The sequence below is a fragment of the Brachycentrus maculatus genome, unplaced genomic scaffold, assembly GCF_059751285.1.
Source record: "Brachycentrus maculatus isolate JH-2025_06_01 unplaced genomic scaffold, ASM5975128v1 h1tg000059l, whole genome shotgun sequence".
Taxonomy (NCBI): Eukaryota; Metazoa; Arthropoda; class Insecta; order Trichoptera; family Brachycentridae; genus Brachycentrus; species Brachycentrus maculatus.
In genome coordinates, this window is record NW_028280813.1 from 353,902 (window position 1) to 378,831 (window position 24,930).

At 37.4% G+C, this 24,930-nt stretch overlaps 2 protein-coding genes and 1 pseudogene across 4 annotated transcripts; 1 reads left to right on the forward strand and 2 right to left on the reverse strand.

The window, feature by feature from the left end:
• Positions 1-3,671: 3,671 nt before the first annotated feature.
• LOC148311682 (uncharacterized) lies at positions 3,672-10,041 on the reverse strand. 2 transcript variants are annotated; one of them, XM_088256208.1, is made up of 5 exons: positions 9,872-10,041; positions 9,655-9,802; positions 7,041-7,224; positions 5,215-5,368; positions 3,672-4,665 (listed from the first exon to the last, which is right to left on the reverse strand). In XM_088256208.1, the coding sequence occupies exons 2-5, from the start codon at positions 9,796-9,798 to the stop codon at positions 4,374-4,376; spliced, it is 774 nt and encodes a 257-aa protein (XP_088112334.1). In that variant the 5' UTR covers positions 9,799-9,802; positions 9,872-10,041; the 3' UTR covers positions 3,672-4,373. The 2 variants fall into 2 exon arrangements, with proteins under 2 accessions (XP_088112334.1, XP_088112335.1); XM_088256209.1 differs by having other exon boundaries at positions 9,655-10,026.
• Positions 10,042-11,830: 1,789 nt separating this feature from the next.
• On the reverse strand, positions 11,831-14,168 carry LOC148311683 (heat shock protein 70 B2 pseudogene; annotated as a pseudogene). The gene has a single exon (XR_015837206.1). The product of XR_015837206.1 is annotated as a heat shock protein 70 B2 pseudogene (transcript).
• A 3,553-nt stretch (positions 14,169-17,721) lies between these two features.
• LOC148311684 (uncharacterized) lies at positions 17,722-20,074 on the forward strand. The gene is made up of 2 exons (XM_088256248.1): positions 17,722-17,809; positions 18,337-20,074. The coding sequence occupies exons 1-2, from the start codon at positions 17,722-17,724 to the stop codon at positions 19,512-19,514; spliced, it is 1,266 nt and encodes a 421-aa protein (XP_088112374.1). The 3' UTR covers positions 19,515-20,074.
• Positions 20,075-24,930: the final 4,856 nt, after the last annotated feature.

Consider the following 24,930-nt stretch of genomic DNA (forward strand, 5'->3'; position numbering starts at 1 on the left):
ACGGGTTTGAATATGTATGATGAGATGCCTGAATGTATGAAGGATGAAAAGAGTCTGAAAGAATTTTAAAATAAATGTTTTGTTTACTGTAAGGAAACGCTCGGCTACCGTTCTGGAGGTCCCGGGATCGATTCCCAAGGGGGGTAAAATAAATATAAGTGATTTTTCACTGTCATATTTATTCAATATTATTCTGGACTGGTACCTGAAGCGGAGGGCCGATCACCTTTCCTTCATGTGTAAACGATCAAGATAACACTGCGTTTATATGACGCAGTGCCCTATGCACCATTGGGGTGCGGAAAAGGGTTTATTATTATTATTATTGAATATTGAAAACATTAACTTTGTGGATCATTTAATTAATTGATTCGGCAGTCACTTTGTGGTGAAATCTATCCATTTTCAATTAGTGTTTTACTTAGTAAATACAATTATTTCTTAAAATCTCCTGTGACACGTGTTTCGATGCATTCCGCGTCATTTTCAAACACCGTATGTGAAGCTAATTCTAAATTTTAGAGTTGGGTCCTTGGGACGTTGAAGGTTGAAGAGGGGGTAGGAGCTGTATCTTATGTTTATTTATTAATTTAATTTGATGAAAGCAGAGTGAACGCTGTTGAAATGCGCTCCCTCAGACGAATGTGTGGAAAATCATTGTATGACAGAATTAAAAACGACGATATAAGAAAGGAATGTAAGGCTGAACGAGGAATAATTGAAAAGATTAGGAAGAGCTCTTTGCGGTGGTATGGACATGTGGAGCGAATGGATAGCGAGAGAATGACTAAGAAAATATATGTGGCGAATGTGAGAGGGAAAACAGAACGCGGACGACCGAAAAAGACTTGGCACGATCAGATCAATCAGAACCTAAAATCTGGCGGTGTCAAAAGTCTGCATAATCATGTATGACTAGATGTATGGATGTGAAGGAGGCGAGGAGTGTATGTCAGGACAGAAGAGTGTGGCGTTCCATCCTCTCTGCCTACCCCTGCGGGGAAACGGCGTGATGGTAGTAGTAGTAGTAATTTTTATTTCTTATCAGAGGGAACATAGACAAAAGGGGGGAGGCTTTAGTCATTGTCATATTGTGAATTATGGGTTTGTTATTTTTTATATTCTTATGAATTTCTATTGTTTCAAAATGGCTTTTCGTATCGATTATTTTTAGGATTTCTACGTTATTGTGGTTAAATTTGTGATCATTATCTATCAAACTGTTAGCGAATTCCGAAAAATTATTATTTCTCAAACATAATTCATGTTTACAACATTTTTTGAGTGTGTCCAAATACTTGTTCACAAAATCTGGATTATCTCCAATTTTTTCATTCAAACCCTTATCCGCACCCCAATGGTGCATAGGGCACTGCATCATATAAACGCAGTGTTATCTTGATCATTAACACATGAAGGAAAGGTGATCAGCCCTCCGCTTCAGGTACAAGTCCAGGGTAATATTGAATAAATATTACAGTGAAAAAATCACTTATATTTATTTGACCCTCCCTGGGAATCGAACCCGGGACCTCCAGTACGGTAGCCGAGCGTGCTGACCATTACACTACGGAGGCGGACAATGTTATTTTCATATTATTTAATAAGCTTCTTTACATCTCACCAATAGATGTCTCTAGTGAAGTTCTAGTGATTCAAGAACAAGGTTTATAAATTGGTTCATATGTATAGATTTTCCAAGAATTTGAGTAGTGTGGTTGTCAATAATGGGTAGAATTGGTGAATGTTACACGTGTGTAAAGTGATTACTTAAACCAGCCGATGACGGTCGTCAGCCCCGTAAATGCCCAGACTTCCATATTCTTCTTCATCTTTGATGAGATGTCAAAAAATAATATAATTCATGTTCCCTGAGTGGATCAAAACACAAAGTATTTTATTTCTCGAAATAATATTATAATATTATTTTTTGACATCTCATCAAAGATGAAGAAGAATATGGAAGTCTGGGCATTTACGGGGCTTACGACCGTCATAGGCTGGTTTGAGTGATCACTTTAATTACTTTAATCCTGTAATTGGAGATAATCCAGATTTTGTGAACAAGTATTTGGACACACTCAAAATGTTGTTAATATTATAATAACTTATCCTAGTTTATAAACTGACTGCACCTCGCGCGATCATTTTAAAGAAAACGAAATGCCTGACAATACTAGATGGATTCGGAGATATTGTAGCCAGTCACGGATATGAATTTTAAACACACCGGCAATGAAAAATTCCGACGGAAACTAAAAAAAAACTACACACAAAACGCAAACGCAAAAAAACAACATTTCTTTACTCAGCCTTTGTCAATATCTATCAACGTAAGTGTGTGCGTGAATCAACTCAAAATTGCTAGAATACGTTAATATTCTTCTTCGTCTACTTTTCTCCGCCTCCGTAGTGTATTGGTCAGCACGCTCGGCTACCGTTCTGGAGGTCCCGGGTTAGATTCCCAGGGGGGGTCAAATAAATATTTATAAATAAAGTTATCTTTTCACTCAACCGTCTTTGACCGTACCGATACGCACGAAAGGATGCTGCATTTTTTCTGGGTATATTATGCACATTGCCATCACCCCACGAGTATGTTCAAAGTGATTTTCCATTTTTCTCGGAGCTATGCATATTGCCACTACCCCAGGCGTATATTCGAACGGACTAAGGTGTTCCATTTCTTCTTGGATGTTATGCATATTGCCTAACCCCAGGCGTACGGGCAGAGGGAAGACCATTTAATCTCAGAGCTATGCATATTGCCATCACCCCAGGCGTATATTCAAAGGATACTCCATTTTTTCTCTGAAGTTATGCATATTGCCATCACCCCAGGCGCACGGTGAGTGTCAATTTTTCTCGTGTGCTATGCGTATTGCCATCACCCCAGGCGTATTTCACTTGGCCAAAGAGGTTCCATTTCTTCTCGGATGTTATGCATATTGCCATCACCCCAGGCGTATATTCAAAGGATGCTCCGTTTTTTCACTTAAGTTATGCATATTGCCATCACCCCAGGCGCATGGTGAAAGTGTAAATTTTTCTCATGTGCTATGCGTATTGCCATCACCCCAGGCGTATTTTCGTTGGCCAAGGAGGTTCCATTTCTTCTTGGATGTTATGCATATTTCCATCACCCCAGGCGTATATTCAAAGGATACTCCATTTTTTCACTGAAGTTATGCATATTGCCATCACCCCAGGCGCACGGTGAGTGTCAATTTTTCTCGTGGCTATGCGTATTGCCATCACCCCAGGCGTATTTTCGCTTGGCCAAGGAGGTTCCATTTGTTCTCGGATGTTATGCATATTGCCATCACCCCAGGCGCATGGTGAAAGGTTAAATTTTTCTCATGTGCTACGCGTATTGCCATCACCCCAGGCGTATTTCGCTTGGCCAAAGAGGTTTCATTTCTTCTCGGATGTTATGCATATTGCCATTACCCAAGGCGTATATTCAAAGGATGCTCCATTTTTTCTGAAGTTATGCACATTGCCATCACCCCAGGCGTATATTCGTATGGTCAAGGGTATTTTCCATTTTCTTCTAAGAGCTATGCATATTGCCATCACCCCAGGCGTAAATTCAAAGGGATGATCCATTTTTTCTAAGGGGTTTTGTATATTGCCATCACCCCAGGCGTATATTCGAACAGTAAAACATGTTTCATTTTTTTCTCGGATGTTATAATATACAATATATAATATACAACAGTTTTCAAAACATATATGTAAAATTATTTAATTGGCTTTTATAATTGTCAATCTATTTTTTATGTACAAGCTATATAATTCACATACAAATAAAATAAAATAATAAATAATCCAGATTTGTCAATGAGTATTTGGACACACTCAAAGGGCGTTTGTCCACTACCCGTAATTTGACCGTCCGGCAGTCCGGTTTTGAAAAATGAAAGTGACTAGGACAGTTTAGCGCGATGGAAATTACGCACAACGTGTTCACTCACCGATCAAGAGCACCGATCCGAAGAAAGATGGACAAAAGCACAAGCCAATCCAAGCCATTATTATCGTTTTAAAATGCTAACTGACGTGCCGGACGGTAAAATTCCATGCAATTCCGTGTAGTGCACAAACGCCCAAAGAGCGCTTGTGTGCTGCGCGGAATTTTACCGTCCGGCAGTCCAGTTTTTTCAAATAAAAGCGACTACAATAGTTTAGCGTGGTTGAGTTCACGCGTACCGTGATCGTGCACGAATCCGGAGAAAGACGGATAAGAGCCAATAATATATTTTTTCATGTTAACCAGACTGCCGGACAGTAAAATTAAGTGAAGTGCACTAACACATAAAATGTTATACATATTTTTATCAAGCTACACGCTGGCCGGATGTGATGTCATCCTATGCTGCGTTGCGATTCTTCAACTCGGAGACCATCAGCAGCGTCCTCTTCTTCGCCTCTTGGATCAGCTGCGGCCTCAGCCTCTTCACCGACATGGACATGCTTCTGAAGAACAAGTCCACATCGTCATCATGGCTCCGGCTGTAATTCACCCGTCCTTCAACAGCCTCCGACAATCTTGGATGCTTTTTGTCTTTCGTTATTTGATTACGTAGCGTTATACGCTCAGCTCTATTTTGACGGAGTGATGTTTCGCGGTTGCTAGTGACATTACGATCAATGTTGCCCGGTCTGTGAAATAAATCGAAAATTATCGAGTGAATTTTGGAACTCCTACATATTAAAAATAACACAAAATAAATCACCCTATTGTAAGTATAACGATTTTTTCAAATGGCGCGTACGTCAATCACATTTGACATTTTGCTCACTCCTTTCAAGAACGTCATAAATCAAAAAACTTGATTTTTCAGGAGAACATTTTTACAGTTTAAAAATATAATACATACAATGTATTAAAAATAAATATCAAGTCATTTACTGAACTTTGTATGTACTATGCAACAGATCTGTTTAGGTAAAACCTGAATGTTTTTTCTCCATTTGAAAAATATTTGTATATTTAAAAAAATAATTAAATAACACCTTTTCTTCAAAATGCAAAAACAACACTTTCTGTCCTGCAGCGGGTAAATATTTAGTTAAAAATATGCCGCTTTTGCTGGGATATAGTACATTTTCTGGGCATTCCGAAAACATGCACAACTGAAATTTGACGTTTTTTGATATATGACATTGTTGAAAGGAGTGAGCGATATGTAATCTTTGAGAACTACTCACCTTGCCTCGCGGTCCACTCGGGAGAGAGCCGATAGTTCATAATCCAATTTCAACTTCTTCCTTTTAGCAGAATATTCAGGTTTTTTCAATTTATCCTTTCGCTTTTGAGAGATTCCTTTCATCTTCTTCTGACTTTTCTTGCCATCTCCCCCTACTGTGGAAAATAAACATGGGTAAAAAGGTGAATTGGTCTATCATTTGGTTCTTCCCAAGAAAGGACACATTCCATTCCTCGCCATGACACATCATTCTTCAGTAATTCCTTCTCTGTCCAAGCGGCCAGACTATGGAATGAATTACCTCTCCGCGTGAACAAACGCACCTTCTCTAATAACTTTCAAGAAACGTCCGAGACATTACTATCTATCATTAGTACCCTAACTGTCCATCAAACCTCCTCCCTCTACCTCCTTCCCTAAACTCCCTTCTTCCTTTGCCTTCCTTATTATCATCAATTTGTAATTTATGTTTTTTTAAATGTTCAAGTACTATCTACCCTCTGATTGCAAACAGCTATATATGGTATCAAACGTTTTGACCAATATCACTAGTCTGTTTTTGGTTGGTCGGAAGATATTGCTTTTTAGCAATAAGCCCGCCAATGTACTCATTTATTTTCTGTATCCGAAGTTTAAATAAATAAATAAATATTACATATCTATCCTCTTCTTCTTGCAAAACTTATCCCACCCAATAGTGCACAGGGTACTGCATCGTATTCTCAGGGACCAGTGCAGGGTTATATTAAATAAATATTGGGGTGTAAAATCAGCAATATTTATTTTCTCCCACCGCCTGAGAATCGAACCCGGGACGTCCAGTACGGTAGCTGAGCGTGCTGACCATTACACTACGGAGGTGGACAATAATAACGATACAATTTAATTAAAATGTCTGAATAAATTTTCATTCATTTTCATTCGAACCCTAATCCGCACACTATGGTACCAGTCCAGGGTAATATTGCATAAATATCAGAGTGAAAAAATACACTTGTCTTCAAACCCTTATCCGCACTCCAATGGTGCATAGGGCACTGCATAATATAAACGCAGTGTTATCTTGATCATTAACACATAGAAAGGTAATCAGCCCTAAGCATTAGGGTAATACTGAATAAATATTGGAGTGAAAAAATCACCAGCATTTATTCGACATTTACACCCACCGGGATCTCCAGTACAGTAGCCAACCGTGCTGACTATTACACTAAGGAGGCGGACATCCATTTCCATAACAGACACAGTCCTAGCTAAAGAAGAAGAAGACGATTTATCCTGTGCAAGAAATCAAATACATAGACAAATTAATAAACTTTTTCTTGTTTTACTCCTCATTACTGAGGGTTGTGACCCTTGGAAGCAATGCCTCTTCTCCAGTTATCCCTTGCCTGCGCTGCACGTAGCGCTCCAACCACCTTGACTCCATCGGTCCATCGTGAGGGGGATCTTCCTCTCCCTCTCTTAGCAGGTGAGTTAGACTGGTCATCCAGAATTCGCAATTTTAGTATACGAGTAACACTGTTTATTCAGAATTTGCAATTTAAGTATTCCGAGTAAAACCGGTCGTTCGGAAATTGAAATTTTAGTATGCGGGCAAGACCGGTCATTCAAAATTTGCAATTTTAGTATGCGAGTAAGAATGGTCATTCAGAATTACCATATTTGATCAGTTATTTAGATCAGTGTTCCGCAAACCTTTTTTTTCAAGGTACACCTACCAAATTAAGAAATTTCAGAGGTGCATATTTACCATATTATGGTCGTTCCAGGCTATCCTCATTGCAACAAAGAACTGAAGTGAAATAAACTGTGCAATAAACTTACATGGGTCATTTTCTGAATTACGATCGGAGGATTCCAAGCAGTCTTGTATCTCAGTGAGTAGTTCGTTAGGTACGTCTATGTACTGCACGCCTGCGCTGGCACTCGGCCCCGTCGCGTCAAGACGTGGCGCCCCCTTCTCAGCACCGTCGCTTCCATCGTCACTTGCCGCTTCCACGATGGGAACCTCGGGACAGGGATTTTAAAAAATAGACAAAACTCTACTTGTGAATGTGATGAGACGTCATCACAAGATGAAGAAGATCACAAGAAAATTTTAAATTGGAAACAGAATGTGCAAAAGAAGGTATTGAGTTATTTTATTCTTTTTCAAAACATATTACATACATAAGTCATATATACATATAATATTCCCGATGAGTAATTTCCATTTCTCATTTTGGGACATGGGATTACGGTTAACAAGACTGGAACACAAATAATAAAGTTACAAAAAATATTTTTTTAAATAACCAAAACTAATACATGGTGAAATATAAAAACAATAAACAGGTTTAATAAATGGGCATAAGAAGCATATTTAAAAGAAATAAATGAGAAAAACTGAGAAAATATAACAAATGAGAAAATATAACAAATGAGAAAATATAAAAAATGAGAAAATATATCAAATGAGAAAATATATCAAATGAGAAAATATAACAAATGAGAAAATATAAAAAATGAGAAAATATATCAATTGAGAAAATATATCAAATGAGAAAATATAACAAATGAGAAAATATAACAAATGAGAAAATATAACAAATGAGAAAATATAGCAAATGAGAAAATATAACAAATGAGAAAATATATCAAATGAGAAAATATAACAAATGAGAAAATATAACAAATGAGAAAATATAACAAAGGAGAAAATATAGCAAATGAGAAAATATAACAAATGAGAAAATATAACAAATGAGAAAATATAACAAATGAGAAAATATAGCAAATGAGAAAATATAACAAATGAGAAAATATATCAAATGAGAAAATATAACAAATGAGAAAATATAACAAATGAGAAAATATAACAAATGAGAAAATATAACAAATGAGAAAATATAACAAATGAGAAAATATAGCAAATGAGAAAATATAACAAATGAGAAAATATATCAAATGAGAAAATATAACAAATGAGAAAATATAACAAATGAGAAAATATAACAAATGAGAAAATATAACAAATGAGAAAATATAACAAATGAGAAAATATAACAAATGAGAAAATATAACAAATGAGAAAATATAACAAATGAGAAAATATAACAAAGGAGAAAATATAGCAAATGAGAAAATATAACAAATGAGAAAATATAACAAATGAGAAAATATAACAAATGAGAAAATATAGCAAATGAGAAAATATAACAAATGAGAAAATATATCAAATGAGAAAATATAACAAATGAGAAAATATAACAAATGAGAAAATATAACAAATGAGAAAATATAACAAATGAGAAAATATAACAAATGAGAAAATATAACAAATGAGAAAATATAAAAAACATAAGGTAAAAACAAAATAAGAAAATATGAGAAATCACTAAATATGTATCTTTCCACAAAGTACTTTTTCAGATCATTTATTTTGGATCCCTGAATGGGTTTTATTTTATATGTCAGGCAGCTGGTTAATTTGGGTATTGGCAATATAAAAAATCAAATAAAAAACCCTTATCCGCACCCCAATGGTGCATAGGGCACTGCGTCATATAAACGCAGTGTTATCTTGATCGTTTACACATGAAGGAAAGGTGATCAGCCCTCCGCTTCAGGTACCAGTCCAGGGTAATATTGAATAAATATGAAATGATATATGAAAAAATCACTAATATTTATTTTACCCCCCTTGGGAATCGAATCCGGGACCTCCAGAACGGTAGCCGAGCGTGCTGACCATTACACTACGGAGGCGGACATTGGCAATATATATTAATATTTATATTTGGGTAGACAATGTTTTAAGTTTGGCTAAGAAATTGATACAAATGAAAATGTTAAATATTTTGAATAGTCGATATTTAGAAGCAGAACAAAAAAAATTACGAATATTATCTTCCCGACTGCAAAATTATTTGGAGTTTCATAAAAATTTTGTAAACTCGGATTTCCTTTATTGCGAATCCAGACTCGCGCAAAGACACTCATTTTCCATAGCTTCAAATCTGTAATTCACTCCACAAAGAAATATGTTAGAAATTAATTAGCTACGTTTGTTTCCATTTAAGATTTTGCTAAAATTGTTTAATGAAAAAACAGATCTAGGTTCCTTTTTCTTTCAAAAGTATAACTCATAAAGTACATATTTGCTAACTTTTTCCATTTTCATTTTTTTTAACAAACAAAAAAGTGCAAAAGAAGGTATGCAGTTGACAAGAATTGCTGAGGCAAAAGGATACAAAGATCTATCGGATTTAGTGGTGTCTTGTTTAGAAAATATGACAAGACAAATAAGACCAATAAATGAGCTATGTGACAAATCTTGATTGATATAAGATATTGAATCCATTGTGTCTAAAGTATTGTGTTTAGGGATCAACCTTATTCATTTCTCGACTTGGCAAGCAGAATTTTCTAAGCAACTGATAAATATGTTTTTAAAAACCTCAGGATACACCAGCTCCCTCTTTACAGCGGAGCATGCTACTCCGATGACTTCACCAGACTCTAGTTTCCTCTCCAGTAGCCTCCCTTCCCCGGCAGATCCATCTCCAGGTTCGGCCTTAACTCGAGCTGAAGGGAGATCCATTCGCCTGCAAATATTCATATCCTAGAAATCACATAGAGTTGATTACTATTCTTGTCAGTTGATATAGACTTACTCATTTCTATCAACTATGTTTAGAGCTTCTTTTTGCTCCTACAATCCTCCGATAGGAGCAGTAATACATTGTAAACTAAGTAAACACAGTATTCAGCTACCGTACGTACACATCCGTATTGATCCGTATAAAAAATATGTGATGTAGCAAAGACTAACTAATTTATAGATGTTGATAGTGACAGAATAGACAGATGGCTACATAATCTATGGACAAGTGGTCAAGCAAGTAGGCCCGTGCAAGTGGAGTTGATATCTTTGGTACTCAATTGACATTCTATCTGTCAACCGTATTGTGTGGCAGGATCGATTAATTGGGATACAAGGCAAAATGAAACCTTGTACACAGTATGCTATCTACTTATAAATCCCTTACCGCACCCCAATGGTGCATAGGGCACTGCTTCATATAAACGCAGTGTTATCTCGATCGTTTACACATGAAGGAAAGGTGATCAGCCCTCCACTTCAGGTACCAGTCCAGTGTAATATTGAAAAAATATTAGAGTGAAAAAATCACTTATATTTATTAACCCCCCTGGGAATCGAACCCGGGACCTCCAGAACGGTAGGCGAGCATGCTGACCATTACACTACGGAGGCGGACAAAATCTACTTAACGAATCTACTTAATATCTATCTACTTAACGAAATTCAAATTATTTTAATGGTTAGGGAAAGGAGCTTGGGTAGACCTCAAGTGGTTTTTTTTGTGTTGATTGGCAGTCACAGTCAAAAGGGGTCAGGGATGTTGTTTTAGCAAAATCATTTACTTGTGTATTTATTAGTTGTGAATCATTATTAATTGCCTTTTTAATTTCTAATAATATATTGTTTCAAAATTCTTCACCTTTGCTTTTTCCTTTGTTTTCAAACTCCGCCCCTTGACTAACCCCTTCCCCTTACTTTCCCCTCTCCTTATTTATAGAAAAAATATATATTTTATTTTTTAGTTATTATACAGACCTGAATGATGGAAGTTTAACTTCTGAAACATGTCACAGTCTATAATAAAACTCAAGTGGTAAAAAACAAGTGTTTTCTTTAATCATTAAACCGCACTAGTGAGAAACCGTTTTCATGTGCAGAATGTGAATTTAAATAATCAAATAAAGGGAAAAGGTCTGGTGTTTTTCATGTATGTGATTATAAACCAGGATTCGGACCTCACTTACTAATATAAGAGTTTCTGCTCAATAAAAAGCTTCTTTTCATCTTACCAATATATGTCTCTAGTGATTCAAGAACAAGGTTTCTAAATTGGTTCATATATATAGAACTTCCAAGAATTTTAGTAGTGTGGTTGTCAATAATGGGTAGAGTTGGTGAATGTTACACGTGTGTAAAGTGATCACTTAAACCAGCCTGTGACGGTGGTCAGCCCCGTAAATGCCCAGCTTTCCATATTCTTCTTCATCTTTGATGAGATGTCAAAAAATAATAAAAATTCACATGCATTCACATACTGGTGAGAGACCGTTCTCGTGTGAGGAGTGTACATTTATATCTGCATGGAAAGGGTCTCTAACGAAGGGGAAGTTAGTCCATACCTCTAGCAAACCCTTTACATAAGAAGAGTTCAAATTTAAACATTAACTCAAAGCGTACTCGACAAATAACATTGACATAGGTATATTGTATCGCTAAATTATTCATTTTGATTCTTTACTTGTGTATTCTGGTAACCTTAGATGATTAAAAGAAATACACTACATCTTGTGTTTTATTTATGCAAAATTGATTGATCCCAAACCCGAATTAATTAACAACTTTTTATAAAGAAGACTTTAAATGTTTAATCGGTGTTTTAATTCGATCACCCATTTCATATCTACTCTGGATTGTTGTATTATACTAATTAAAATCATTCACTTTTAAAGTTTAAAAAAATACTGTATCTAATGCACCAAACTGATACTTTTTCTGATAATAATATAAATAATTACAAGCAAAATGAAACATTAAAAAGATTATATTAACTTTGGTTTATTTTAAATTATAATTAACATTAATTCCACACTTATAAAGTAATTAGTCTTAACAGTAAAATAAATAATAATTCTAGAGTAATTAAAATGAATCGGTGCCCTCGTTGTGGCAACTGATGGTATGGTGATGGATTGTGTGAGTATGTAGAGGTATCTTCTAGTCCACTTCTTCCACGGTGGGCCCGGTATGGTGTGTCCTGCCGGCCTGCTGGGCACAGCTGGAGGGGGCGCGGGCTCCCTGTCCTGCGGAGCCCCCACGCGAACGTTGAAGCAGCGGCTCCATCGCGGCCGAGAACTCCCGCAGTCGGTGCTCGTACTCCTCCACCTCGGCCAGGGTATTGCTGTCCAGCCAGCGCACCGCTTCCTCGCATAGGGTCTCTGCCCTTTTTCGATCTTCCTCGCTCAAAGCGCTGCCCCCTTCTGACAAGGCTTGCTTGGCGCCGAACACTAGCCCCTCCAGCTTGTTGCGCGCTTCTACCCGCTTGCGAGCCGCTTCGTCCTCTGCGCGGAAGCGCTCTGCCTCTTCCAACATGCGCTCAATATCCCTCTGAGACAGACGGCCCTTGTCGTTCTTGATGGTGATACTGCCCGACTTGCCGGAACCGGTTTCGCGTGCCGACACGTTGAGGATGCCGTTGGCGTCTAGATCGAATGTGACCTCGATTTTAGGCACTCCACGCGGGGCGGGTGGAATCCCAGACAAGTCGAAGGTTCCCAGCAGGTTATTGTCCTTTGTCATGGCGCGTTCGCCTTCGAACACCTGTATGCTGACTCCGGGCTGGTTGTCCGAGTAAGTCGAGAAGGTCTGTGTCTGCTTGCAGGGAATGCGAGCGTTGCGCTCCACGATCTTGGCCATCACTCCTCCGGCCGTCTCGATACCGAGAGACAACGGAGCCACGTCCACGAGTAGGACATCGCGGATTTTGGAATCACTCTCTCCGCTCAGGATGGCCGCCTGTACCGCAGCTCCGTATGCCACCGCCTCGTCTGGATTGATGGAGAGGTTCAGCTGCTTGCCGTTGAAGAAGTTCTGCAGGAGACTCTGCACTTTGGGTATCCTGGTGGAGCCGCCCACCAGCACCACGTCGTGAATGTCACTCTTGTCCATCTTGGCGTCTCTCAGCGCCTTCTCCACGGGTTCCAGCGTGCTCCGGAATAGGTCGGAACACAACTCCTCGAAGCGGGCTCTCGACACCTTGCTGTAGAGATCCACGCCCTCGTACAGAGCGTCTATCTCGATGGTGGCCTCCGTGCTGGAGGACAGCGTCCTCTTGGCCCTCTCTGCGGCGGTCCGCAGGCGCCGCAGGGCGCGCGGGTTGCCGCGCATGTCCTTCTTGTACTTGCGCTTGAATTCCTCGGCCAGATGGGTGACCATTCGGTTGTCGAAGTCCTCCCCTCCCAGATGCGTGTCTCCGGCCGTGGCTCGCACCTCGAACAGAGACCCCTCGTCGATGGTCAGGATGGACACGTCGAACGTGCCCCCGCCTAGATCGAAGATGAGGACGTTCTTTTCTCCCTTGAGATTCTTGTCCAGCCCGTATGCGAGCGCGGCTGCCGTAGGCTCGTTGATGATGCGCAGCACGTTGATACCGGCGATGGCGGCAGCGTCTTTAGTTGCCTGACGCTGCGAGTCGTTGAAGTACGCGGGCACCGTGACCACCGCGTCCCGCACGCCGCAGCCGAGGTAGGCTTCGGCCGTCTGCTTCATCTTGGCCAGCACCATGGAGCTGATCTCCTCGGGCGAGAAGTTCTTGTTCTCCCCCTTGTAGTTCACCTGCACAGCCGGCTTGTCTCCAGCGGCGACCACGCGGAAAGGCCAGTGCGCGGCGTCCTCCTGGACCTTGGGGTCCGCGAACTTGCGCCCGATGAGCCGCTTGGCGTCGAACACCGTGTTGCTGGGATTCATGGCTACCTGGTTCTTGGCGGCGTCTCCTACCAGCCGCTCCGTGTCTGTGAAGGCCACGTATGAAGGTGTTGTCCTGTTCCCCTGGTCGTTGGCTATGATCTCCACATTTCCATTCTGCCACACTCCCACACAGGAATAAGTGGTTCCCAAATCGATTCCGATTGCGACCATTTTGCTGTTTTTAATATCTCTTGTAGAATTTCCAAAATAAATTATGATGCTCTCGACTTCTATTCAACTTGCAAACGCTCGTTGGTTATTTTTATGACTTCAATAAATACAAGTTCTTGTGGAATATAGAAAGTCAACTGTGTTTCTTCTGTTCGCACTCACTATATGTTTCGAATGATTCTGACGTTCCCGCCAAGCGCCACTCCTTATATATCCCGCTCGCTATTGGACACATTCTAGAATATTCCGCCAATGAAACGTCTAGTAGTTTCTTGAAGGCCAGGTGAGCTAAACCTTTTTGTTAAACATTTTATCGAATTTATTAGTAAAATATTTTTAAAGTAACTACCACATTTATCATATGAAGGAGAAGTAAAACCTCTCAAAATTTATCCACAGACATCGCAAAACGGATTCGGTTTTTATGTCGTTTAACGAAAAAAACGTTCTTTTAAAAATTGTTTTCTTTTTATATATTTTCTTAAAAATGCACTCTTTTCTTTCCTCTTGGATAGATACCAAATTTCAAGATTCATTTTCCGGAATATGAATTAAGAATGAATAAATAACATTCAGTCGGAATATTTAAGGTCACCGGAAGGCTTATTCATAGTATAAAATTTCAGAATTCATCTTTTATAGTGAAAAACCATCACCGCAGGCCCTTTGGCACATAGATTTGAGTCAAATTTAATTTTTGAGTTCTTGCTGAATCCATTAGCTCGTTTCCTGACCTTCCATAGAATGCAATATCTATTACCAATTCCACATTATTACAGCATGAATATTATTCATCGCTACGTATAAGGGTCGAACACGAACATATAAGATGAAATCAATTCATTTTTGTACTGTACTTGGATGCATAAAATTTAAAATCCTACAGTAATAATTAAAAAAAAACATCAGACAAAAATTAAAGCAAATGTCCTATGAGTTCCCAAAATTGTGCATTTTGAATCACCAAACGTCCAAATAAATCTGAAATCTATCTACGACTTTTAAAACACCGGTAATTATGATCCTACCTTGTCTTCAAGTTTTTTTTAGTTTTATAGTCAATAAGTAAATAAAAGTGGTTTTACTCCTTATGTTCATAGATACTTAAATAAATAAATTATATTTTACTAATGGGATATACATATTACCAACAGTTATTTATCGCTGACGATGAACAATAGACATTTTTCGAATGTTCGAGAACCATCGAGTAAAATAATTTCTACAATTTTCTATGAAATTCTGGTAATTTCTTGTACACTCTCCTACCTTCTTTATTGATTATGTAGGCTTTTGTTTCTGCCAGCCTTTTTGCGTGGAATTCCCTCGAAGCGGAAGGTTACTTTGTATTATACCTTTCTGCAAGTATATTAAAACAATGTAAGCCGGGACTCTGCTTTACAGATTACACTAAGTATGGTCCCTACACTTAATAAAACTAAAGTTAATTATAATACAGATTTGCCATACGCCATAATGGTTAAAATCAGGACTTTTTTCATACATTGCGGTGGAACGGTGTTCCGGCACCTTTTTCTCGATTTTTTTAATTGATAAATTAATCGAAACAATGTTTGAGCCCACGTAATTACAATTTTTATTTATATAATATTACAGTACCATATTTTATCATAAAACTGATAAAATATGGTACTGTAATACATATTTTAATGATATTTATGAATAATATTTCATAATAACAGATAGAAATTTGTTTCCCTTTAAATTTCAGGCGGTTGATTTGTTTTTTTTGTTGTAATTTTTATACAGATCGAACCGAAATTTAGATCTGAATAGAGTTAGAGTTAAATGTGAAAATACCTAAATGTGTTAGATAGAACCTTGTTTCCCCAACACGACGATATATATCCACAAATAAAATACAAATGTTGTACCCGATAGAATAAGAACGGTTTTACACCCTAACACTGTTTATATTCTCATTTTATAAGTAAATAAGTTTATATTACAACAAGTAAATAATGTAAAATTATATTATATGTAATAAATAACTTTAAAAAATATCGCTGTATATTTTCAAACATCCCTGTGTGGATTGAATCCGTTTGTCCATCGCCCGGGAACGAGGATGGGCCACTGACAGATATGAGGTTATAAATGTACAAATCAAATATAATACACAATTCAAATTATATATATTATCCACGGAAGACATCTAGAGGAAGAACAAACATTCACGGATGCTACAGAGAGATTCAAACTCATGGCCCAGGTGACATCTATGATAGGAGTACCTGCAGCCTTAGGACGAGGAGAGCTGACCCCAACAGTCTGCAGAGACGATTAGTTGGGATGGAGCCAGGAAGAAGAAGAAGATTTAATCTTTAATTTTAAATTGTTTTTTGTAATGTACAAAACAAACCACAAGTTTGTCAATATGTAAAAAATTATAAATGTATGTATATATAAAGTGCCTCCATACTATAGGTCCCGGGTTCGATTCCCAAGGGGGTTGAAATAAATAAGTGATCTTTTCACTCATCACCTATTGATGAAAACATTTACAGTTTTCGAAACTAGTCATGTGAAATGAAATAAAACTCAATAAGTGGTAGGCAATAATGCCAGTAATGTGAGAGGATCAAAACGAAAATTCTTTTTATTTGTCTAAATAATATATCAATGTGATCCACAAAGTAAATGCTTTCAATAAAAAAAAAAAAAATTATGTCAGTGTTTAATTTTTAAAATAATCCGTACCTACCTGTGATATTCCGTTACTTTCTGCCACACTCTGCTATCTACTTATCTTTATAGTTCATCTATGGTTTTGTTTCTGTCAATTAGGTTGCTTTGTCAGTCAACTTGTGTGGCAATATCCTTCATGTGGAGAGTTACATTACGTTTCCACAAGTAAATGAAAGGGAATTCATGCCGTGATTGCTTCTTGGTATGTATGGGCCCTTTTATATACCAACTTGAAACGGTACGAATACACTGAAAGCTATCTAGACTTGCCAAACGTCGCAGTGGTTTATAGGTTAGTCATTACAAAACGTGAAATAAGGAAGACAATTTGTCATCAGAAGATGGAAACAAAGTTTTCTATTGTTTCATTAACGACTGACTTGAAAACGCTAGTTTTAAGACTTCAAGATTGAGGACTAATTATAACTGAACATATTGCTGTTTTCAGTGCAATGTGAGAGTCTGGATGGTTCCATTCTCCTCACACGCGCATTCCATTGTCTCCTTCGTTGCCTTTCCCACCTAACGACATCTTCCATCTCGCATATTTCCCTTGCCCTGGCCTTCCTTATTCTGTCTCGTAGACTCTTGCCATAAATGCTTCTTAGAGTCTTCATTTCTTACATTCTTAGTGCGTTTTTTATGCCAACGGTGTCCGCTCTGATTTAGATCCCATATGTCAGTGTTCCGCAAAGTGTGTGCGGTCGCACACTGGTGTACCGTGGTGATTAGTTCGTGTGCTGCGGAAAAAACGTCTAGTTTTTTTAAGATAACATCCTTATAAACAATTACTCCAAATTTTGATCGCCTGCGCTCAGTTAAACGGGCTCACATTTCGCATTAAACATAATATGTTAAGTATGTTTTCGCTTTAAATGAATTTTTATAATAAATCAATATTAAATAAACTTTGTTTTTTCTTTGGTGTACCTTAAAAAATTATTGATTTGGCAAGTGACACCAGTACCTTGAACAGAAAAAAAGTTTGCGGAACACTGCCATACGGCATGGTGGGTCGCACAAGTTTTGATGCAATTTACAAAATATCAATATTTGCAGATGATAATTTGAGGAACAATGGATTTCCCTTTAGTCCGTGTGAAGTCTGAACCAGGGGATGTACCTGATGAGGAAGAAGCTCTATTTAAGACTGATCCAGAGTCTAGTAAAGTCATTCCTGTGCATTCTGCCATAAAGGAAGAATTTATCTACCCTGAGGTTGCTTTAATTAAGACTGAACTGGAAAGTGATGATGACAGTCGCTATACAGAGAAAGAAACACTATTTGAGAGTCAGCCAGGGACAAGTACTGCATATCATCACCGAGTAGGGTCCAATAAAAGAAGAACCTTCCCTGAGGTATATGATTCTAATATTAAACAAGAATGTCGGGGATCTGTTCGAAAAACAGAAGATACCTCTGGTAAGAAATTTTATAACACTGTATTTATTTATATATAGATTTAGCGTTTAATTTGTAGAACTCTATTTTAATTTATATTTTAAATGTTAACTAGAAATAGACTAAAAAGAATATTGTTTGATTTAATCTTTAATACTTAAATACTGTGTTTGATACAATATTTTATTTTATTTATTCATATCCACAACCCGACACAAATAACAATGTTTTTAACATACAAAATATGTTATATTGTAGTTTAAATTAATTATCATGTATTTTTCTTTTAGATACGGAGGAGACGGAAAAAATAACAAAATATTCCGGAAAACAGAGTGAAATTAATTTAAATAGTAAATTGTCGGCCGTTGCTGATGATAAACCGTTCTCATGCTTACAGTGCACATATAGATGCTCGTCTAAGGCGGTTTTACAGATGCACACGATATCCCATTCCGGTAGAAAGCTCTTCTCATGCCAGAAGTGTTCGTTCAAAACATTAATAAATTCGGTTTTACATAACCACATGTACACGCATTCCGGCGAGAAACCGTTCTCATGTACAAAGTGTACATTTAAATTCTCGAAAAAAGAATATTTGAAAGCGCACATGTTGGAGCACGAGAAGCAGTTCTCGTGCCCAGAATGCAAGTTTAAAGCTTCTCAAAAGTACGATTTAAAGTTTCACATGTTAGTTCACGGCGGTGAGAAACCGTTCTCGTGTCCGGACTGTTCATTCACATCTTCGCGGGAATGTGATTTGAAAGTACACATGTTTGTGCATACTGGTGAGAAACCGTACGCATGCACCGAGTGTTCATTTAAAACTTTATGGAGAGACGCGTTGAGAAAGCACGTGTTAACCCATACTGGAGAGAAGCGATTCGCTTGCGCTGAGTGTGGATTTAAATGTGATCGAAAAGACAACTTAAAAACACACCTGTTAACCCATGCTGGTGAGAAACGGTTCTCATGCACGGAGTGTAAATTCAAGTGTAATCAAAAGGGAAGTTTAAAAAATCATATGTTTTTGCACACTGGTGATAAACCGTTTTCATGCTCACTCTGTCCATTTAAATTTACGCTGAAGGCGTCTTTAAAAAGTCATATGTTAACCCATACCGGTGTAAAACCGTTCTCATGCACAGAGTGCAATTTTAAATGTTACTTTAAAGCGGGTTTAAAAGTTCACATGTTCTCGCATACTGGAGAGAAACCGTTCGCATGCGATCAGTGCGCTTTTAAATGTTCTGTTAAAGCGAGTCTAAAAACTCATATGTTCTCGCATGCCGACAAAAAACCGTTTGCATGCGCCGAGTGCCCGCGACAATTTTTGACGAGGGCGAGTTTAAAGTGGCACATGTTTTCACACACTGGTGAGAAACCTTTCTCATGCGCACACTGTCCATTCAAAACTTCGAATAAACCGTACTTAAAACAACACATATTGGGAAATCATATTTTTTAACTGTCAATTGAAAAAGAACATTTTGAGTGTGTCCAAATCCAGATTTGTGAACATAGATTTAGACACCCGAAATGTTGTGAATAAAATAACTGGTCAAATTATAAGCGTCATAAAATTTCAAAATCATGTTTTTAAGCGTCTCACAGTGTGTGAATTATCTCGGCAAGGATCTTGCGTAAATTTAAAAGGGTCTATGCTAAATATGAAAAAAAAATCTCAAATCAACAATAGATGCTGCCGCGAACTCGCTCATGAAGCGCCGAATGAATTATAATATAAGTTCCACATTATGAGTATTGTGTTTGTTAATCATGGGTAGAACGATAAATGTTAAACATGTATACGGCAATCATTTTAACCAGTCTATGAGAGGTCGTAAGCCCTGTAAATACTATATGTCGAGATGCCAAAATGTGTCAATTTACACATTTTGATTACTTAGTTTTAAATATGAAATATTATCCCTACCTTGTCTGAATAGAATAAATATTTGTAGCAATTTATTCATAATGTAACAATTTTGGAAGTTCCTTAGGTGAAATAAAGAGTTAAACAAGCAATACAAAGTATTTCATACATTTTGTCCTTAACGAAAGCAAAAATTCTATATTGCAACTTTGAAAGCTCCCGCCACTTGACAAGATCCGGTATAGAAACTCTTGGTTTCCATACGGACTAAAGAGACAGTCTCTTCGTCAGGACAATCACTACAACAGCATACAAACAATACTATACATCACCACTATAGCACTCTTCACACACTTGCAACTACACAAAATGTTTATCACATGTGATTTTGGTTGACCAGAGAACCAACATGCACTAGACGTTGCAAAACGAACATGCATCAACAGCCGAGGACTAGGGATGTTAGTTTTTTTTGTATTACCTAACGTCCAAGTGACTCTGAAATCTAGCTACTACGGCTTATGCAAAACTGTTTATCAGATCCCTACTCAGGCTTCAGCTTTTTAAGTTTCATAGCCTATGCCTGCTCGTGAGTGGGTTTACTCTTTTTGTTTAAAGTTACTATAATTTCATGTAATTCATGAGTGAAAATTATAGGAAAAAACACTCGCGGGTATATTAGTCAAAGTACTTTGGGTTTATATAGGTTGAAAGGAGTGGGCGGGGTTTAAATTGGATATTGACGAATCTTGCTTAGTTGATGTTGAATCAAATAGTGGACTTTACAGAAAAATATTTGGTTACTATTGTAATTAAAGGACATTTTATATATTTTTTAAATCTTATAGCAGTATTTAATCAGCCATGAAAAGTTATTGCATTTATAATTGCAATAACTTTCAGTTGCAATAAGCTGGCAGGTAAAATGCAAAATTCGCTACAGACAGAAAAATCGCTACGGATATCAAAAATATTGTCGTGATGTATCTGGGTCCCCTTGAAAACATTCACTTCCGTGACGCACATACTTATCTCAACGGTGTTTCCCCTCTTGGCTGGGACGCTTCTTTTGTGTCTTATGTCTTTCAGCTCTTTCGATGCATTCGACTTTATGTTGGTAATCGTCTCAAATCTTCTTCATTTCAAAGGATTTTTCAGGTCAAGGAACAAGAAAAAGTCAAAAGGAGTAAAGGTGGAGACTGACCTAAACATAACGTCGTAACATCGCTCGCGGCGAGCATCACCAAGCATCCGAAACTATAGATGGAGCGCTCGGCTAGCTGTACTGACTATACGAATGCTCGCATCGTAACGTTTTACGTTACGACGAAATCCCCCGGTCAGTCTTCACCTTTAGATCAGGTGAGTAGGGTGGGTGGGGAATGACAGCGATCAAGTGTTTGTATGTATAAATAATATATTTGATTGGGAATATTTTACTGGAATACGTTGTAGGGAAAGAATATGAAGGAAAACAATACTTGAAAATTTTATTGTGTTTTTAGGAAGTTTAAAGTATCACGTTGCCTTCTCAAAAATACCTCCATCTCAATAAATCATCTAATGTTACGATGAAACAAGATAATTGAATGTAACAACAAACCCCGGATAAATATTGGGCCATGAATTGTAAGGCTGGTTATAAATGAATTTATCGATAGCCGTATATCTGTTCTGTCAGCTATATTGTGTATGAGGCAAAATAATAATAAATAAGAACCTCAGTAGTGAATATCAGCTGTCAAAGAGTGTAACGTTGTTTTTATGTATATCTTTAGACAAGGCAATAAAAACCCCGCTTTACAGATATCGGTAAGTGTACGTTCTCTTTTATACATCAATATAAAGCGAGTAAAGTGAATGATTTATACAGACGTCATATAATTAACAGGTTAGTTGTGCCTGAACGAAAAGAGAAAATTATTTCAGAGATTTTTATCCTCAAATATTTTTCATGAACATCTGTATTTCATGAATCAAATAAATTTATTTGAAAAATGTAAGTTTTACCACGTTTTTTCTTGAACCGTCAAGAGTAGTCTCCTAAATAGGGTATTTTTAGTCATATAGCACAACCTCAATGACTCACGGCTTGTAACTTGATATTTGAAAATAGCAGTCCGTTGAAAAACAATCCATAAAAATAGTTCGGATGGCATTACTCAAAAAAATATAAGAATAAATATGTTACACTTAGTGATGTCAAGAAACCCTCGTATATATTTTGTTGTATCGAAATGACCAGTTTATGAATATCTCCCTTACTTCCCAGATAACAGATATCAATAAGAATAGAACATATTTCAATATAATATATTAGGTTAAAAAAACCATGACTATTATGACTGTGTAACGTAGTTCAATTTGTTCCAACACTTAAACTCTTTTTCACGTTGTTTTTTAAAAGATATTTATAATTGCAGACGACATCCATGAGAACAAATGGATCTCATTTCGGCTTGCATCAAGTCTGAATCGGGAGATGTATCTCCCGGTGAAGGGGCATTACTCGAGAGTGAACCACCCAGTAATGTTCCGGCATGTTCCGCTGCGAAGGAGGAGATATTCTACCCGGATGTTCCTATTATCAAGGCGGAACCGGAAAGTGATGATGATACACTCCATACTAAAGAAGGGATACTAGTCAAAAGTGAACCCGGAACAAGTACTGAATCGCACTTCAAGAATGAATACATCGAGGTCTCTAATGAAATTGACATATATCATCCTGACATAAAGCAAGGATGTTCGGAATCTGCTCCTAAAATGCAAGAAACTTCTCGTAAGTCATATTTATATTCATGTGTGAGGTACCCATAGTAGGGGGGAGGGGTGGTCGAAAAAGGACTCGACATCAGACATCATCGTAGCCGGCAATCGTGCGGGAAGATATAATGATCAGTTGCAGAACCATTCCCCCTTTTGCGTACCTGTAATCAGCGGTGAATTTCAATTCAATCTAAATACATATGTATATAATTTGTTAAGTTACCTATTATTTCTCTAGTAATTTATTTTTTAAGTCTGTAACAGTTAACATATAGCAAAAACTTAACCGTTTTGATAATAAAATCCTAAGTAGCTGTAGACATCCGATAGTAGTTCATAAAATCTTTCATCCTACCTCAATTTATTGTGATTTATGTAAAATTACCCCGTCAGGTACCTTTCACTTAAAAGGGGATGAACCCAAAATTCTTCTTGTCATCTATGTCTTCGCACGTAGAGTAATAAAGCAAGGAACTGCCGACGAGCCAATAATAATAAATAATAAATTTGTAAAACTTATATAGCACCATTTTCGTAAAATACTACCTCAAGGGCCCTTCAATCATGTGTTTTTTTCATGTTATACCGGACCGTAAAAAACCGGACTGCTCGACAGTAAAATTCCGTGCACAGGCGCTCTATCTTTCAACTTTATTATATTTCTTATTCCTTTAATGATTAAGTAGTCATTATTTTGAAGTTCAATAAATCCTAAAATCCTTATAAATAATTCATTATTATCTTTCTTTTCAGTTACAGAAGAGAACAGTAACATATCTGAATATCCAGAAACACACCGCATAACTTCGCCCAAGAGTAATTTAAAAACAGGGTTGCTAACCCACACTGATGAGAAACCACTCTCGTGTTCACAGTGTACATATGAGTCTTCGTCTATTGCGGCCTTACAAATGCACAAGTTAACTCATTCTAGTATAAAACTTTTTTCTTGCACACAATCCACATTTAAGTCAAAACTCAGGTCATCTTTACTTACTCATATGTTAACCCATTCTGGTGAAAAACCGTTCTCATGTACATTTACTGAATGTACATTTAAATCTTCGTGGAAAGAAGCCTTAAAAACGCACATGATTACCCATTCCGTAGAGAAACCGTTTTTATGCTCGGAGTGTCCATATAAATGTTCACAGAAAGCGACCTTAAAAAATCACATAATTTTACATACTGGTGTGAAACCGTTCTCATGTGCAGAGTGTGAATTTCAATCTACGTGGAAACAAGCTTTAAAAAATCACATGTTAGTACATACTGGTGAGAAACCGTTCTCATGCACGCAGTGTAAATTTAATTTTTCACAGAAAGGTAGTTTAAAACGTCACATGTTTTTACATACTGGCGAAATGCCGTTTTCGTGTACAAAGTGTACATTGAAATGTTCATCTAAGACGGCATTACAAAAGCACATTTTAACCCATACTGGTGAGAAACCTTTTTCATGCACGGAGTGCGCATTTAAATGTTCGCGGAATGCTCATTTAAAAAGGCACATGTCTACCCATACTGGGGAGAAGCCGTTCTCATGTACAGAGTGTAAATATCAATGTGCATGGAAAGACGGTTTAAAGAAACACATGTTAGTGCATACTGGTGAGAAACCGTTCTCGTGCCTGCAGTGTGCATTTAAATGTTCGCAGAAAGGGAGTTTAAAAAGTCACATGTATTCACATACCAGCGAGAAGGCGTTCTCGTGTGCAGAGTGTACATTTCAATGTTCAACAAAGGCGCAAATACAAGCTCACATAGTTACCCATACTGGTGACGAACCTTATTCTTGCACAAAGTGTACATATAAATGTTCACGGAGAGTGAATTTAAAAATGCACATGTTTACCCATACTGGGGAAAAACCGTTCTTATGCACAAAATGCGCATCTACATTTATAAGTAAAACGGATTTGCGAAGACACGTGTATATCCATTCTGATACAAAACAGTTCTCGTGTCAGGAATGTACATTCAAAACTTCATGGAAAGCCGCTTTAAGAAAGCACATGTATACCCATTCCGGTGATAAACCGTTCTCATGTCCAAAATGTACATACAAGTCTTCAAGAAAGGCGGTGCTTAGAAGTCACATGTTTACACATTCTGAGGACAAACCGTTTTCTTGTACGGAATGTTCAAAGAAATATTCATATAAATCCGCATTGGTAAGTCACATCCTCACACACTCTGATGAGAAACCGTTCTCCTGCTCAGAATGTTCATTTAAGTG